The 19,294-nt window shown below is 43.4% G+C and overlaps 1 protein-coding gene across 4 annotated transcripts in view; it reads right to left on the bottom strand.

Moving 5' to 3' along the window:
* Positions 1 to 3,109: 3,109 nt before the first annotated feature.
* The window catches only part of ap1b1 (adaptor related protein complex 1 subunit beta 1), a 32,754-nt gene continuing 16,569 nt past the window's right edge, over positions 3,110 to 19,294 (bottom strand). For all 4 annotated transcript variants that reach the window (XM_034148499.1, XM_034148498.1, XM_034148500.1 and 1 more), the window contains exons 15-22: positions 19,156 to 19,185; positions 18,921 to 19,058; positions 18,306 to 18,451; positions 18,090 to 18,219; positions 15,637 to 15,721; positions 14,645 to 14,731; positions 13,509 to 13,663; positions 3,110 to 3,483 (exon numbers count right to left, since the gene is read on the bottom strand). In XM_034148499.1, coding sequence (XP_034004390.1) covers positions 3,409 to 3,483; positions 13,509 to 13,663; positions 14,645 to 14,731; positions 15,637 to 15,721; positions 18,090 to 18,219; positions 18,306 to 18,451; positions 18,921 to 19,058; positions 19,156 to 19,185 — 846 coding nt within the window. In that variant the 3' untranslated portion in view covers positions 3,110 to 3,408. The remainder of the gene's footprint in view (positions 3,484 to 13,508; positions 13,664 to 14,644; positions 14,732 to 15,636; positions 15,722 to 18,089; positions 18,220 to 18,305; positions 18,452 to 18,920; positions 19,059 to 19,155; positions 19,186 to 19,294) is intronic.

Genomic DNA, 19,294 nt, shown 5'->3' with positions numbered 1-19,294 from the left:
GCGCTCGACTTATTATTGGACAGGGTCTTTGGGCAGGCCAGGGTCGGTGTGTCCCATCAATCACTGCGGGGTGACAGCGAGCACATCACGGGCACAAATCACAATAGCAAGTCGGGGGAATAAACATTACGCCGTTTATGGGCCCTGAGAATATCGGGAGATGAGCTTGTAACCTCTGCTGAAGGTTTTTGAATGCAGCACTTCATTAAAGCACCGTTTATTGAGAGGTGGTAGTCCAGTTTGGTGCTTCTCAAGGCTGGATATTCAATAAGGCAGGTATAGGCATTTGCCCTGCAGGGGCTCCAAAGCTACAGACTCATTATGCCTCTAAGGACCTTAAAGCCCCTCTCCATTAAAGGCGTGTTTTGTTCCTTCTTGCGGGTGTTTTAGCTTCACTGTGCAGAATAATTTATGCGCAGATCTGGGAAGGTGAATTTCAAATGAACCAACTGGAAGATTTAAGTTTCTCTGTGCTCATAAAACATTTAGATTTTGAGGAAAAGGCGTAAACATAACATTGTTTGAATGAAGCCATGTCCGTGGGCTTTGTGTCAAAACAAAATGGTTACGGCTTCATTATTTCCAATGATATTATATTATACATATTTTTGACTAAATTAAGACACAAATCAGACACAAGGGCAGGTATTTATAGACCTGGTGTTGATTGTTTCTGTTTGAATGTAACATCCTTGAATCCCTTGTTGCTATAATGAATCAAGTCTAAAAGGAGTAAGACAAATGTAAACAGATTGACCTGATTGAGTGATTGCAATCCTCTTCAATGGACTCTCCTTCCTGATGAATTAAAGATCTGTCCAACAGAAATCAAGAGCCCTGCTGCAGGAGGATAAACACCAGCCAAATGCTTCACAAAATCAACAGGATTAGCAAATGACTCATCGACTATTAATACAGCCTTTTGGTAAATGTATAAACCCTTTTGCAAAGGCTGCCTTAAAACTCGAGGGCCAAAAATGAAAAACGTTTTAAAAGCAGTCTCAAGAAGGCCTGTTTGCATTAGAGCTGCATGGAAAACAAGTGTTTCACAATAACAACATGTCATTGTTTATTACGTTATGTTTCAAGTGCCTTGCTGCAGGATCAAAAAACACCTGTAAAACGTATTAATCAAATCATTGAATATAAAACTGAGAGGCTGTTTATTGAATAGCCTACTTTTACTGTTGATTCCTCAGATTTGACTCCTTTTACGCTACATAATAAAAACCAAAGTATTTAGCAGTTGTGTTGTAAAGAAATACAAAACAATTAGGAAAATATAATTATCATATCACTTTCTGGGTATTAACTTTTACGAGTATTTAAGTCAATCTTTTTTTTTTTAATAATAAGGTCTGAGCCTTCTTTGGAAATGCATTGCAGTGTCGCCCCCTGTTGGAAACAGCGCCGACTGCTCTCTGGGCGGTGAGGGTGCATCTTTCAAAACGAGCTGACCTTTATTATCCACAGAGGAACAGATCGGAGACGGGAGCTTTGTGCTCAGAGCAGGCGATGCAGTTGAAATCCTGGTTAAGCTTTCTCAAGTATTTCGGACATTAAAAACCCTGTCACCCCTTCAGAGGAGCTGCTCCACCTTTAAGGTGCGGCAGGCTGTGGATACACATCAGACTTACCTTCGAGCTGAAGGTTGAACTGAAGCTGTGAGGGCTGCAGGTCTGTAGAGTGGAGCTGAGAACACGAGAGGAGACGTGAGCGACTCAAAAGGTCATCGGTGACTCTAAAGTACGGACTGTGAAAACACTTCCCGGGGCTTTGGGGGAAGTCATGTTTACCCAGCAAATAAACTGACATAACATTTGGCCTCATGTGACACTGGGAGTGGTGAGAGACATTTATAATCAATCAGTAGTTATGTTCAAAACAATATCTTACCAATCTCTACATGTTTTGTTCAACTTAATTATCGTGTGATTTTCTTTCTGACATCTGGCACTAAACGCACTGGTTCCGTTTCATCATCTTTGTGAATAGAGATGTTATCAGCTTTATTTCTTTATTCTAAGCACTGCATTGTATTCATTCATAAAGTCAGACACTGAACTCTTAAGTGAATTTATCAAGGCTTTTAATATTTCTTTTGATGTACACACAATGAACAAAATCATGTCAATCAAAAACCTCTGATTATACATTTGATTCGATCTTTTTTTTCTTTTTTTTACAGCATTTCATAGGAATCAGCCGTCACCACACACAGACACACACGTGGAGTACGCGGTCACCTCTGTGGCGATCTTTACAAGGCGTACATCCTGCAGAGTCGATAAAAAGGACCTGGATGTAATGACTCGGATAGAAGGGGGGGAACAATGAACCGGGTCGAGTCTGCAGGTAGAACAAGGGACACTGGATGTACGCAGTGTGCTACCTACACTCACACTTATTACTCACAAGTGTTACAAACCATGGCATCATACGCTTAGAGTTTTCTCACCTGAACCTTCATCTCAGGTGGCCAGAGTACTGGAGAGGCTGCGATGAGAGGGCTGAGAGAGCCAAGTGGCAGAGAGTGTTTGTCTGACGCAGGGGGGGGGGGGGGGGGGGGGGGGGGGGGGGTGGGGGGCAGCAAATACAAACACCCTCTCCCAGTTTGCCACATGAACACTAACAAGACTACAAAACACAAATCAAACCATGGAATGACTAAGTGAGAGAGCAAACAGTGGACGACTGCTGCTAGTCTATCAAATGTCCAGATATTGATGGGAGAAATTAAAGAAAAGCCCACCGATGAACAGCGTCCATGCACATATTCTGCTCTCAGACAGCAGACGATCCAAACCCACTGCTAAACACTAAAGAAAACCAAATTATTGACAAAGACAACAAAACTATAATGTAGTCTGGAAGTATCTATGAGTCTCTTCTAAGGCCTAGACAGCCACTTCACACAGAGGCAGGGGTAACGAGTTAAAGCCTTTTTACTGCGGCAATTTAATTCTTAAATAAATATGCCGACAGAGATATTTCAACGGGTGATCGCAGACGCTATAAATAGTCTCCAATTTGCAGAGAAGTGGGGCTAGATCATTATTTATGCAGAGAAAACTCTCACAGGAATGCAGCCCCAAAAGAAGACGGGTCATCACTGAGTGCAGGACCAGCACGAAGTGAAAGAAAATGTATTGAGAGAAAATGTCCTGAAACTATTTTATAGCAAACACACTCAAGAGAGGGACATGATGAGTCCAGCCAGACAGGGAAGAAGGGTTTTGTTCTGCAGGCTGAGGAAAGAAAAACAACCGGTTGACGGGTGGAACCGGGACAGAGAGAAAATGATTAACCAGAAGAATTTGCCAACACAGCAGGAAGTGGCTCCTGCACTGCGAGAGGTTGTAACATGGTCCGCGGGTCAGCTGTGGGGGGGGGGGGGGGGGGGGGGCTTCAGTTCTTCAGCACTGTCTCGTAGTTCTGGAAAACACACTGAGAAACCTCCGGAGCTCTGCACTTCAGAGAGATCTGTGAAGAGAAGAGATCAGAATGAGTTTTCTGTTAAAAAAAAAACAAGGTTTCTAAAGACGACACACAACAGATAACCGTTTCCTGTGAGAAATACAGTTCACAAGTCACCATCAGCAACATGTCACATGAACCTTTAAGATAAGATTGACGGATAAAATTGGGGAAATGTTCTCGCTACAGCAGCATGGTAGAAATGACAGCGAACAAACTACACCTAATAAGGTCATATATAGACATTACTATTTCTGATACATGTTGATGTGGAAACTTAGTAGTTGTTTTACTGACTGACGTATTACAAAACTAGGAGAAATATTAATGTAGTTAGTGTAAGCATGTAGTCATGTGATAGCCTGCTGAACTGTAACCCTTATTTGTGGTCTAAGTATTTAATCAAAATAGCCCGACTTGCAAGAAGACAAAAAAAAGAAAAACGCCATTTTCTTTGGAGTTTCTCGATCTTTTAGGTGGAATAAAAAAATGATGGCAATTCTGGCGCTTCCAGTCATAAGCATTGTTCATATTTATTCATAGGTATAAGAAAAGATAATAAGCAGAAGTGTCCTTGTCATTTTCACAGGAGACACATTTCATTATATTTCAGAATTTCATTTGGTCTCGACATGCTGACAGAAACATAGAGCCATAGACACAGTGGAGGAAACAGAGGCAGCCCCTCCACTCTTTGATGTGAGTCTCAGCTGGGAGCAGGTTGAGGCTCACTGAGTGTTTCCCCATCAGCAGACACACTGCAGAGACATGATTTACTCAGACCGAGGAACACCAGACAGCTGGAGCTTTGGAATAATAAAGGATCGATATTACATTCATTAATAAATAGAAAGGAAAGTAGTTTGGAAGATTGCAAATTGCTTCACTAATGAATTGCTGCAGCTGTGCCTTCTGGTGTGAAGCCCTCACTAACCCACATGTCTGATGTGGGGAAGATGAAGAAAACAAGCAGCATTTGTCTTGCTTTGACAGAAACACACACAGACACACACACACAGACACGCAGGGAGCGAATCAGCTTCTTCCTCAGTGTGTTTCTTTCAGCTTTCATCACTGTCATGTCCGAGAATCACATCTGTTCCAGTGGAAAATATGTTATGGATAGAACAGAACCTCGACAACTGGTTTTGAGTGACGACTACAAACATCGCAGACAGAGAAGAAGTCAATCCAAGGACTTTGTATTTCAGCTTGAGTGATAAAACAGTGGTTTTAGGCGCTGAACGTCCTTCATAAAGACGGGAGAGCTGACGGGAGAGACGAGGAATAAAACACAACGAAAGGCTTCCAGCTGGACTCAAACCAGAGATGTTGATCAACACCAGGACGCCTCCTAATTCCATTACATTATATAACATGCATGTCACTTTGGTGAAGCTCTCATCCAAAGAAACTTAGATACACTTCAACACCGTAGACTTGCCTATAGGAGCGATATGTGTTTTGCAAAAAGGAAACTTTGACTGCAGAGTTTTTACCCCTAGCGATATAATCAGTAAACCCTCCTCAGCACTAGCTCATGACCACTTGAGCCATTACATTCTACCTGTTTTTCTTATCAAATGGGATCCAATACAACATTTGTCAGTGTCTGCAGTGATCAATTATTAACCAGACATTTGGGGAGTAATCTCAACGGAAACAAAGATCAAAACAAGGCGATACTGTGTGTTGTGTACCACAGAGCTGCAGAAATACTGCATGGCTCCTAAAGTGCTGCCTCTGCACGCTCTGGGATCTTTACGAATGCATGCTGCTACTGGCAACATTTAGGCAGCCGCTCTCCTGTCAGCATGGGGTAAGATGTGAGGAAATGCGGAGGCTCCTCCGAGTAGAACCTGCTATTAAGAGAGCGAGAGACTGCGGCATTCATGTGTGCAGCTCACGGCTTGATGCTACAATATTATTGGTTTTATATTAGGGGTATGGATGCAAGGTAAACAGACACAATGAGGAACACGGAGCCACAGTAATCATAAGGACATTCATGTATGGATTAAGATGTTCTTATGATTATGATCACAAAACAATGAACTCTTTGTATAAAAAGTCTATGTTTCTAATACTTTCATACCAAAATGGCTGTATTCTTTCCACCCAAAAGTGTCCAGTGAGAGACGGAGACACGCTGATCATGTAATGCAATGAACCTGAAAACACAGCAGAGGTCTTAGTAAAACCGTCATAAAGAGGAGCAGAGCGGCATGATGCAGCTGTGTAGCGCTGAGAAGGGGCAAAGATACATCTTCTTACATTCCTTGAACACAACCTTGATAACTGAACAGTCTACCCGTGGGTCTTTTTGGACCCGGTGAGGTGGTTTTCTTGAAGTATCTTTGTAATTAAAAATTTTTATCATTTCATATTCCAGCTATTCCTCAAAAACATGTTTTGGATATCATGCCATTCAAATTTACATTTTAAGAAATTGTAGTTTTAGTATTTCTACCCCAAGCTTCCATAAGTGGGTCAAAAATGACCCGCATGCATTTCCTATGGGATCCTATGGGAACCTTTGATTCTTATCACCTGTTGCTGTCAGGAATACATTCACTGCAGGACACACAGACTACATCACAAGTGACACCTCTCAGGAAGATTATTTTACACAGCAAGATCTGATACCTGTCAGTATAATAATAATAATAATAATAATAATAATAATAATAATAATAATAATAATAATAATAATAATAATAATAATACATTATATTTTTATAGGGCTTTTCAAGGACTCAAAAGCGCTTTACAATATAAGGGAAGGTTAGGGTGGGGGGCAGGGCCGTCCCTGGCCAACTTGAGGCCCCATGCAAAGTTAGATGAGGCCTTCTGTTTCGCGAGCGTCAACGGGGGGGGGCCTAGTGGAGCCTCGCAGCGGCGAAACCGTGCCGCGCCACACTAATTGCGCCGCATAGGTGTGCTGCATTTGAGGTCCCCTCCGCGAGGTGAGGCCCCACACAGTGCGTGATCAACCTGTAGGGAGGGACGGCCCTGGTGGGGGGTATAGGACTATCAAACTTGATCAACTGGCATGGATTGATGGGGGGTGGGCTATGAGTAGACAGAGGAGAAGAGATGACTTTTGAAAAGGGACTGGAATACTGTGAAGGTCTCAGAATAGCGGAGATCTTTGCATCAATATGTTCAAAACGTTTTTTTTCAAAATGTAAAAAAAAAAATTATAAAATTATAAATTGTGAAAAATTAAATATAAAATATTTCTAGTGTGAACCAAAATATAATACTAAATATTATACAAGTGATTTTTCTTAACCAAATTGACCCACTTGAAGAGTGTAAGGGTCCAGTCACTCGTGCATCTAAGGGTTAAGTCAGATTTGAGTCTTAAGATCCTTATGAATGACCATCATTAAATGTTTATCCTTCAACTCCGGCAACTGTACATGTTAACTAAGGGTGTTTGTTATATTATAGTAAGTACATTTTACATTTAAGTTTAAAAACACAACAAATGTGCTTCATCAAACCGCATTAAAACCCATTAGTAGTTAGCAGCCATCCTCCTCATCTATGTGTACGACTAAGAGGTGGAAAGAGAAAAGCAGCCGGCATCACGGGTCACATTGTTGCCATGGGGACAGGAGATGGCAGATGAGGACAACATGCTTCCCGCCAGAAAGACAAGGGATGTCCCAACTCTCTCCACCATGAACTATCAAATATACATGAGCTCCAGGCTTAGTCAGTGGAAAGGGATTTCAGAGCTACTGATGATTTTCAATGAGGAAACCCTAAAGCTCCCTATGCTTTAGGAAATGTAAAGCAACTTGCAGCAGATTGTTTAGCAGACTTTGCTGTTTTAAATCACTCTCAGTGGTAGAAAGCAACCTAACCCTGCTCAGCGACTAGTTGGTGGACATAGGGAAGCACTTAGCAGCTGAAGAGACAGACATTGCCCTCTGGAGTTGGTAAAGACCATCAAGCGACCGCAAACACGACTCCGTATGAATGATAATGCTGCCCCGTTACTGCTGGATATCCAAATAACAAAACATTTTTTGACAAGATTGCCAGATCAACTTGAAAGGTGGAGATATGTCAATGTAATGTACAACTTTTTTAGAAGTAGTCATTAAAGCAGGATCAAAATAGAGCTTCCATGAGCTGTCAAACAACTGTTCGCAAATTAATCTTCCCACAATGAGCTTCTACATTTTCATTTTGCATTGCAATGTGGGGTTATAGTGTCAATTAACATGGCTGTTAATGCATTTAATAAAACCCAGCCGGAATCAATATTAAGTTATACTACCGACGGTAAAGATAAAGCCAGTCATGCTTTGAGATATTGGAACATTACGGGTAAACAGCAAAATAAAACGTGCACTCTTTTTAATGAATTATACTTGTTTTGATGTCTTGTCTTGAGAAGTCCAATAAAACCCAGAATACAAAACGCAGAGGCAGAGCTTTACTTCTTCAGGTCTAAAAATAGCTGCCGACGAAAGGCTTTGGCAGCTCGGCTTTAATGTGCCGTGCCAACAGAGGCAGCAGCGAACACACACTGTACATGCAGCGCCATTTACATAAACTATTTATGGTCCACCTACAAAAAGTAGAGGAGCATTACCAGCCCCGAGTATAAACTATTTTAATTAAAAAGAAGTGAAAAAGACAAAAAGGAGTACAGGACAGGAACAGTAGAAGATGAACATGGACACAGGGAAATAAAAAAGCAACAAATCATCAAAATGAAAAAGGCACACTGCCTCCAGCTGCATTTTTTTTATAACAAATAATCATTCAAAAAGGAAAATCTTACACTTAAAAAGGTCCCCTATTATACTATCATAGGTGTCAGATATACAAAACATGTGTCTGAAGTGTTTGGCTCCAAACACCAAACAGATCATTGCAGCATCCCATAATCCTCTCTGTTTCAGCCCTGTTTCAAAAGTGCTGATTCTCTGTCTGTTACTTTAGATGAAAATAAGGAGCCACTCCCCACGCCCCTCTGAGAGATATTTGGTTAGAAAGAACACAATGGTGCTCTAGGAGGAGATTCAGGTGATAAGGTGTGTGTGTGTGTGTGTGTGTGGGGGGGGGGGGTGATTGGCTAATGGTTACACAAGCCAAAGTAACTTTGTGACATCATAAAGTGGCCAAAATCTGATCAGCTCATTTTCAGACAGGTTTTTATATAAATGGATCAGGACAAAAAGTGAGAGAATCTTTTTTTTCCTGAAACTTTCAGAATCTCTTTACACAGAGGGGACACATGTTGATGTATATCCATCCATCCATCTTCTCCCGCTTATCCGTGGTCGGGTCGCGGAGGGTAACAGTTCCAGCAGAGAGCCCCAAACTTTCCTTTCCCTGGCCACATCAACCAGCTCTGACTGGGGGATTCCAAGGCACTCCCAGGCCAGCGAAGAGATATAATCCCTCCACCTGGTCCTAGGTCTACCCCTCGGTCTCTTCCCAGCTGGACGTGCCTGGAACACCTCCCCAGGGAGGCGCCCAGGTGGCATCCTTACTAGGTGCCCGAACCACCTCACCACCTGGCTCCTTTCGACGCAAAGGAGGAGCGGTTCAGCTCCGAGTCCCTCCCGGCTGACTGAACTTCTCACCTTATCCCTAAGGGAGACGCCAGCCACCCTGCGGAGAAAACCCATCTCAGCCGCTTGTATCCGCGATCTCGTTCTTTCGGTCATGACCCATCCTTCATGACCATAGGTGAGGGTAAGAACGAAAATGGCCCGGTAGCTTTGCCTTCTGGCTCAACTCTCTTTTCGTCACAACGGTGCGGTAAAGCGACTGCAGTACCGCTCTCGCTGCTCCGATTCTCCGGCCCATCTCACGCTCCATTGTTCCCTCACTCGAGAACAAGACCCCGAGATACTTGAACTCCTTCACTTGGGGTAAGGACTCATTCCCTACTTGGAGTGGACAGTCCATCGGTTTCCTGCTGAGAACCATGGCCTCAGATTTGGAGGTGCTGATCCTCATCCCAGCCGCTTCACACTCGGTTGCGAACCGATCCAGTGAGTGCTGAAGGTCGCAGACCGATGAAGCCATTAGAACCACATCATCTGCAAAAAGCAGTGGTGCAAACCTTAGTCCACCGAACTGCAGACCCCTTCCCCCACGACTACGCCTCAAAATCCTATCCATGAATATTACAAACAGGATTGGTGACAAAGCGCAGTCCTGGCGGAGGCCAACCCTCACTTTCCCGGGGAGGCTGAGTAGTGTGATGCCTCTATAATTGGCACACACCCTCTGATCCCCCTTTTTGAAAAGGGGAACCACCACCCGGTCTGCCACTCCTTCAGTACTGTTTCCGACTTCAACGCAACGTTGATGAGACGTGTCAACCATGACAGTCCCTCAACACCCAGAGCCTTCAGCATTTCTGGGCGGATCTCATCCACCCCCGGGGCTTTGCCACTGTGGAGTTGTTTGACTATCTCAGTGACCTCCCCCCGGGAGATTGGTGTTGATCCCCCCTCATACTCCAACTCTGCCTCTACCATAGAGGGCGGAGTTGTCGGGTTCAGGAGTTCCACAAAGTGTTCCTTCCAACGCCCTAACACTCCATCAGTTGAGGTCAACAGCGTCCCATCCTTACTGTACACAGCTTGGATGCTTCCCTGCTTCCCCCTCCTGAAGTGTCGGACAGTTTTCCAGAACAACTTTGGTGCCGCCCGAAAGTCCTTTTCCATGGCTTCTCCGAACTTCTCCCACACCCGCTCCTTTGCCTCGGCCACGGCTGAGTCTGCTGCCCTTCGGGCCTGTCGGTACCTTGCAACTGCTCGGGACTCCCCCGGGATAACATATCCCTGAAGGCCTCCTTCTTCAGTCGGACGGCTTCCCTGACCACCGGTGTCCACCAGGAGGTTCGAGGGTTACCGCCCCTTGAGGCAACTAAGACCTTGAGACCAGAGCTCCCTGCCACGGCTTCGGCAATAGAGGCTTTGAACACCGCCCACTCTGGTTCAATGTCCCCAGCCTACACAGGGATGCCCGAAAAGCTCAGCCGGAGGTATGAGTTGAAGGCCTCCTGAACTTGGGCCTCCTCCAGACGTTCCCAGTTCACCCGCACTACACGTTTGGGCTTACCAGGTCTGTCCAGAGGCTTCCCCCGCCACTCGACCCAACTCACCACCAGATGGTGATCAGTTGACAACTCCGCCCCTCTCTTTACCCGAGTGTCCAAAACATACGGCCTCAGGTCCGATGATACGATAACGAAATCGATCATGGACCTTCTGCCTAGGGTGCTCTGGTACCATCTACACTTATGAGCATCCTTATGTTCGAACATGGTGTTTGTTATGGCCAATCCATGACTAGCACAGAAGTCCAGTAACAAACCACCACTCCGGTTCAGATCAGGAGGACCGTTCCTCACAATCAAGTGTCTCCAAGTGTCTCCATCATTGCCCACATGTGCGTTGAAGTAGGGCTGCTCAATTAATCATATTTTAAATCGCAATTACGATTATGGCTTGCAACGATTACGAAAACAACGTAATCGAAATAAAACCATTATTTTCTTTATTATTATTACTTTTTTAATAAAAAAAATGTTGTATTGGTTTTTCAGTTTAATTATACTTTAAGTTCAGGGTAATCAACTGTTAAAAACATACTGTTAAAAAAAAATGTCTCCAATAAATTGATGTTTTCAAAGTAAATAATAATCGTTTATAATAATCGTGATATCAATTATTGACCCAAATAATCGAGATTATGATTTTTGCCATAATCGAGCAGCCCTACGTTGAAGTATCCCAGCAAGATTAAAGAGTTCTCTTTCCAGGGTCTCCAAGAAGGCCGAATACTCTGAACTGCTGTTTGGTGCATAAGCACACACAACAGTCAGAGTTTTCCCCCCCATAACCCGCAGGCGTAGGGCCCTCTCGTCCACTGGGGTAAACTCCAACAAAGAAGCACCCAACCGGGGGCTTGTGAGTATCCCCACACCCGCCCGGCGCCTCACACCTTGGGCAACTCCTGAGAAGAATAGAGTCCAACCCCTATCCAGAAGTAAGGTTCCAGAGCCCAACCAGATCCAACTGGTAACGCTCCACCTCCCGCACAAGCTCCGGCTCCTTCCCCCCCAGAGAGGTGACGTTCCACGTCCCGAAAGCCAGCTTCTGTCGCCCGGGTCTGGTCCGTCGAGACCCTCTGCTTTCACTGCCACCCTTCTGGCAGCGCACCCGACCCCATCGCCGTTTCCCCTAGGTGGTGGGCCCGCGGGACGGAGAAGCGGAGGTGTTGCCCACGTTGCCTTTTCAGGGCTGTGCCCGGCCGGGCTCCGTGGCTCCAGAAGGGGACCCCGGGCTTCCTCCGGGCCAGGTATCCTCACTTCCTGTGTCTTCTTTCATGAGGTCTTTGAACCAATCTTAGTCTGGCCCCTTGCCTGAGACCAATTTGCCATGGGAGACCCTACCAGGAACACAAGGTTCCAGACAACACAGCCCCCAGGTTCATCAGGGCACACAAACCTCTCCACCACGGTAAGGTGCTGGTTCTTCAGAGAGATGTTTATGTATAAAAGACATGAAAACGTGGATTTTGCACAATAGGTGACCTTTAAGTAAATGTATATTATTCTTTATAACTAATTAATACTCCTCAAGTCGTATATTTCAAAGGCTCTTATGTTGAATCCTGAAGATTTAATGAGCGGGAACAGCGTGACTTACAGATTGACTGGTCTAGAACGGCGAGAACAAAAAGACAGTTTATGCCACCTTATGAATAAAAACATGAAGTGGGAGCAGACTGAGTGATGAGCTGGGAGGGGGGGCGGTCACCCAATGTCATCCTTCTGGACCAGTCTTGCACAATTTCGAAGGCAAACACAATCCATCAAGAGTGGAGAGTGTGGCATGCTGACAAAGCAACACAATGGAGAAAACACACACACACACACACACACACACACACACAACCTCCCCCTATGAGTCATTACTGCACATCAATCCCTGTCACGTCTCTGCTGTGTCATTTTCTTTCTGACCTGACGTGCAGTGATGACAGTATTTTGTCATCATAATGACATAATTCAACACGTCGGACTGAAGTTCTGTGCAGAAGTTCACAATAGAAGCGGGAACTTTCCGACACTGTATGTATGATCTGGTTCTGTTCAGTAACTCCTTTGATTTATTACGGGACAGATCTCTGTTGTTTTCAGTTGTTATGGTTGCCGTGACTCCAGAAGTAGCTGAGGCTCCAGATATCAAAGTTTGGGTAAGTGCTATGTTAGAGATAGCATCAGTCTGTGCACAGTGGACAGGTACTGCCGGAATAGATTTCAAGCATAGATAAGAACCTCTTTTGAATAAAACGTATTTCAATTTAATTTAACTATTTTTTGTATTATAATTGTGTCTCCTGTAACACTGAAATTATATAAAATGATGGTAGAGATTTAGTTAATGCTGTGTTAAAATCAACAAGCTACAAAACCTATTTCAAAACAAGACAATAACAAATAAAAGTATGGTTTGTAGAGTGCATAAAATCAGCCTAAGAAAAACATATTTATAAAGTAGTACATTTGAACTGCAAACAGAGTCACAGTGGTACTTATCAACAAATGAACTTCACTTGTCATTGTTGCTTCTACTCTTTCCAATCTCCCTAGTTCCAGTCAGCTTTTATGATGATAAATGTACAATCGAATTTTACTTATATAGCCCAGCATCATGAATTAAAAATATGTCTTTACAATCTGTTATGCAAACAACATTTTCTGGCATTTAACGGGAAAAAACTAAAGAATGCCAACAGAGTGTAACATATCAGTCCTGAGCAATATGGGCATTTTACACCGAGACAGGTGAAAACAAAGTTCTAGTTGAACAAATTCAACCCTTAATATTGAAATGTATGACAGTATGAGGGAAAAACCAACTGTAGGACCCTTAATCAAACCCTTATTTTTCTCACCAGCTACCTCTGTTGTTCCTAAACCCAGCAGCACAGCAGTGATTGACTGGAACTCATGCTTCAGCTAACACTGGAGTACTCACTGTGTAGTTTGGGTTTCCCGCCTGCACCCTCAGCTCAGCCAGCACCCAGATGCCGTTGGTGAGCTTCATCGACTGATACAGCATGTCCTGTCCCTCCACGGTACGCTTAGCTATGGTGAAGATGTTGCTACCTTGCAGTTTGTTGGAGGCTGCATCTGTTGTAGGAACATAATAATCAAACATTAAAGGGGACCTATCATGCAAAATGCACTTTTGTACGTCTTTTATACATGAATATGTGTCCCCGGTGTTCCAGGGAACTCTCCAAGTGTCAGAAAACACAACCCTCTCTATTTTCCTCCATACCCAAATCTCTAAAAAAGGGGCTGCAACGGATCTGATAAAAACTAATCCAGATTTGAACACAGGACAGTGGCGCTACGGCTATTGGGCCAACTCCACCAATCAGGAGGAGACAGCCACGACCATTGCCGTTCGAAAGCGCTGGAGACGCTGTAGTACATATGCCAGGCCTGTAGATGGTGCTGTTCTCACAGAATCTGCCCTTGCAAAAACAGAGGCATGGCTAAAATGCATGATCTGTTTGGTATTTTGAAAAAAAAAAAGTATAAATATGCCTTATATAGGTATGGTCCTACACTATATTATTCAAATATAGCATGATAAGTCCACTTTAAGAAGAGTCAAATTGTTAAATGTTTCCCTGCAGTTACACTTTCCATTTTTAGTATTAGATTAAATGTTCCAGAGAATGAAGGATTTATTTGTATTATGTCATCCATTGAAACATCACTCCAGACAAAGACTTAGTCTAAGAAAGTAATTCAGAACTAAGTTTCCTCCTCAGCCTCCGTCTAGCCACTGCTTCCCAGAAGGATGTTAAAGTCTCTCTCTTTGTTCATGAAAAATAAATGTAATCTGTGAGGGGAAATCTCCATTAAGCTGTCATTAGGAATTCTCCTCCAGTTCAGCTGTTCTCACGCTTGTCTAAAACTGAATTATCACACGTAAATAGGTATGGTAGGGACTGCAGCTGATGAGTTCTCATTAAAGGTGTTTTGCTTCATTAGCGTGTATCTGAATTTGCTCCTGCTCCTCACATTCAGCAGCAGGATATGGCTGCACTGTGTAGTGAATTCAGGAGTAACTCTCTGTTCCCTTTCCTCCCGTCTCACCTGAGTTGAGATGGCAGTCTTTGATCTGAAACTGGGACTCGTTCTCATTAGGAATGTCTTTCCATGTGGCGAGGAACACCTGTCGCTCTGCGGACAAGAGACACAATCACTGTTAGACAGACTGAAACGCACACCGTATCAGAATTAAAATAAAAACAGTTTGATGCTCTGTATTGTATTGCCGTCTATTTATACGGTTTAAACCCGATATTTATGCACAGTTGCGGATAAAGATTAGGATACACTTATATTATCGTTTCATTTGTATGATTAGTTTCTGAGTTGTGTAATCCAAACATTTCCAAACACTCAAGAGCGTTGTTAAGCCCAAAAGTCAAAATGTATTGAATAACGACAGATATTATCATTTCCATCATTCATATCATGATTTTATCAAACACAATATTCCACTTCAATCCATATTTGTTGGCCTTAATCTTTTCAAAATCAACATTTTTACTGAAAACTCTCCTGCTCCTGTAATAATGTGGCAGTCAAGCAGAAATCTAAATTACGTTTATATAACTACACTAATCCGATGAATCTCTTCATCCAAATAGACGATTGTTTGTTTGTTTTTAAAGGTGAAGAAGCTTCTAATGTAAATTTGTCAAAGCCCTAGAAAATTGTTTGATTCCACATTAAACAAAAAGGTTCCCAGCTGCGCTTTTGAGGCTCCACCGGGAGAAAGGGCATCGTGTTTCAACAGATTAAATCAAAACACATCAAAAGGGAACTATTGGCACGGGTGAACAATGTAGGAGCGACGGTGCAGCACACAAGGTGAACGAGTGCAGGCGCGCGCACACACACACGCACCTACGTCACACGCACCTACGTCACACGCACGCGCCTACGTCACACGCACGCACCTACGTCACCTACGTCACACACTGCTACACATCGTCAGTACAGCCTCAACAACAAGGCTGATGAGTGTGTTGGTGACGTCAACTGGTTAGAGTGAAGAGGTTTATCGGGGACACACTCACCCATCTTCCCGTCCTCCAGGAACAGCATGCTGATGGGGTACTGGCAGCTGAAGTAGAATACGTCAATGTTGTTCTTCACAGCCACCTGCGAGGGTCCAGGGGGGGGGGGGGAGGACGACGGGAGGAGAAACAAGAAGCAGAACACGGGTAATTACTTTACAAGTGCCCTTCAAGGATTGGCAATGCTGGGGACTGCGTGCTGTTTACTGAACAAGAGGGCAACCATCCTCTGGGTGTAATGCTCTCTCACAAACACAATCACAGACAGGCAATAATGTATCCTCAATGTTCATAACCTCCCTCCTGTCATATTGTGTCTCACAGTCTTTATATGCCATTAATATCAACTTAACTTACAAGCTAGATATATAAAGATAACAACTTCCACAAAAAGCCTTTAGGATACGGTTATTTTTATCGGATATGAATAAAAATAGACGAGATAAGAATAGCAGACAGACAGTGATTAAAAATAAAATACTAAAAAGAAAAAAAGACAAAACAACTGATAAGATAAGATAGCACATAACAGAAGTCTATATCTAAAAAAAGAAAGTAAGTTGTCAGCTCCTCAGAGAGGAACCGTAACAGTCTGTGGGCCCTGGTGGCAGAAGAACAAGACACTGAAACACGAGAACAACTGGGGTTTGGTGTGATATCGATCGGCTGCTCAACGGACAAGTGCTGACAGAAGGACAGAGAGTTCAGCCAGAGGAGAGCAAAATAATGACTTTTTATGAATCATTTATTAGAGCGTCTTGTTCCTGGGTGCAATGCAGGACTGCCAGTAAACGGCAAATGATACACAGACGATATAAAGCTTCTCTGTGTGTTTGTAAACTAAAAGAGCTCTGCTATAAAAAGTATAATTATGAGGAGGTTAGCTGACATACTTTATAAGATGAATTAGTGTGGCACCTAACGCAGGAAAAAGTCATACATTATAAAGACACAGCTGTAACAATGTCTTCTAGTTTCTACTGCAAGAGGTCTGATTTAGCCCCTCAAGTGACAGTGGTGGATTTATTGATCAATTACATAGAACGTTTTACTACCACACCTCAGCAGGCCAACACAAGCTAGGGATAGACTAATCCTTCCGTACCAATAAGATGTCAAAATTCAGAAAATGTGAGACTACGTGTTTTTCTACAGTAGCTGCAAGATCACAGATATATATTTTTTTAGCTAGTTGAATCAATATTGAATTTTGAATAGAGAATCGTGGAATTTCACTGGTATTGGTGTTGACAACAACATTTCTGGTATTGTGACATTCCTAGTAAACAACAGACCCTCAAAATAATATTCTGTGACATTAATATCTTTCATCAACACAATAAAAAGTCTGAGAATGAAAGGTCTGTTGGAGCAGCCGATAGAAACATCAAAGCCGGTCTGGAGGCAGCAGAAAGGTTAGCAGGGCTCCTGAGGCCGAAGGAAACAAAGGGGCCGTGTGCACTAATGACTCCCCCCCCCCCCCCCCGCCCCCTCTATCAGCCGGCTCAACACTCTTATCTCCTCTTTCCAGCTGCACACACACCCCCCCCCCCCCCGCTTCCTCAGCTGTACCCAATTAAAAGAAACACCCTGATCAAAAACAAGCCATCCTCTGCCCCTTCTCTTTATTTACAACTTATCATAACCGCTCCTGAGGTTGTTTCATGTTTTAATTCGGTTTTATTCGCAACAGGGGGATTCCACAGTAAAGCTGAATAACAGTGAGGATACATCACTTATCTCTTCAGACACATGGTCAAATCGACCAAGAAACACCTTCATGTCCCAAAGAGGAACAGCCAGGGCCGTGAATATTCCAGCCATGAAGCATTTTGACGTTTTAATTCTGTACTCAGGATAATTAAAAGATAAATGTCTAAGAAGTTCAATTCTGCCTATTTTAAGGTATTCTGGTTATTTTGGAATTTGACTTTATTATTCTAAAGTAAGAATTGACCGATTATGGGCCACTATATAAGCATTTTATATTATAGTAAGTATTGTTGTGTTTTATATGCAATACAGTAAATTAATTGAACATGTGCTCCTCTGACCTGTAGCCCACAGCACATATGCTTGAATGCATTTAGGTTTGATGATGTGTTATTCCACATTTTCACCCTAAGATTTAAATGCTTTACTGCAAAACTCAACCCTGAAAACACCTAATTGTTGGCAGTTCATCACAAACTGCTTTGGCTGCTTACCCAGTCTTCATTTATGCAGTCACAAAATGTGTGAGGGGTGAATTGGCAAACATTACATAGTGCTTCAAAACTGTACTTGACCCCTGACAATTATGTTGCTAACAATTCACATCATTGTGACGAGCGTAATGCTCCAAAATTCAGTCCATAAATGAAAACTAGAAGTAGCAGGGATGCAATGCTAGCGTTAAAAGAATAGCACAGTCACATACAATCCAGGGGAAATGAATATCCTGAAGGGGTTACCTGCAGGTTGTTGAGCGGCTCCATCTTCATGACGGGCCCCACGGTGCTGAGCGGCAGCGCGGCCTCAATGCTCTGGTTTGGACTGATGGGAGTGAGGATCTGGAGGGGACCAGCCGGAGCCAGACCAAAGCTACAGGGCAGCGAGGAGGGGAAACCAGAGTCACAACAGGTGTACTTATACAGGAATATCAGCACTTTCTTAGTCGGCGATCCTACCTGTTTCTGTTGAACTGGATGGCAAAATCACTCATGACACTCATAGCTTTATTATTGAGTGTCATCTCCATTTGGATGACCCCAGAGCGGCGGACAAAAGTGCCCGATATCTCCAGACCTTTGGCCTTCATGGCTGGCAGCCAAACCTGGACAGAGATCAGTTCACTTATTAGGGAACCCAACATTCATGTATTATTGTAATATATATACGATACGATAATACTTTATTGGTCAGATCAAGTCTGAAATTTGACTTGCATCACAGAAGCTTCATGTGTAACATCAACATAGACAAATGTCAAGACACAATACATGAAAAACAAACAACAAATATTTAACATAACATCACAATCACTGAAGAGAAAACATTTTCAATGACCCTTTAGCGTGCATTCGATCAGGGATTTAGCTCTGTGTTTACTGTGAGGATTGACTGATGCACAAAGGATGCTTCAGTCTGACTTTATTGAATCGCGGGACCCTGTGTCTCCGATCAGATGGTAGCAGTTCATATTCGCTGTTCAGAACATGGTTTGGGTCCGAGATGACGTTGTTGGAGGTTGTTATGATAGGCCGAGTCATACGTATGTCACATCCCAGCTTATCAAGACTCACTGATTTAGGGGGGATGTAGGTTCCCATCGTCATACCACCACCGCCTCCGAGATCAAACAGGTCGTCCAGACCGCCGCTGATGGGGGCGTTGAAGGAAGCTGGCATTGCAGCCGGAGGAGCACCGAAACCAGCCCCCATCTGTTGGGCCGCAAAGCAACACGTTACTCTCACACATTCAACATCATTTTAGTACTGAGAAATCTAAATCAACAACAACTCAGACAAGATGACTTACAGCAGGACTTCCTCCAATGTCTCCACCAAGCTTTGTGGGAAGGGAAGAAGCACAAAAAGATTCAGGTTATTTATTGGTACGACATTAAATCATATCCTGGAGGATGGTTGAATGGGTGTGAGGGTCTAAGACATTTAAT

Source organism: Trematomus bernacchii, unplaced genomic scaffold (genome assembly GCF_902827165.1).
Source record: "Trematomus bernacchii unplaced genomic scaffold, fTreBer1.1, whole genome shotgun sequence".
Classification (NCBI taxonomy): domain Eukaryota; kingdom Metazoa; phylum Chordata; class Actinopteri; order Perciformes; family Nototheniidae; genus Trematomus; species Trematomus bernacchii.
This window is presented reverse-complemented; position numbering and strand designations above follow the sequence as displayed.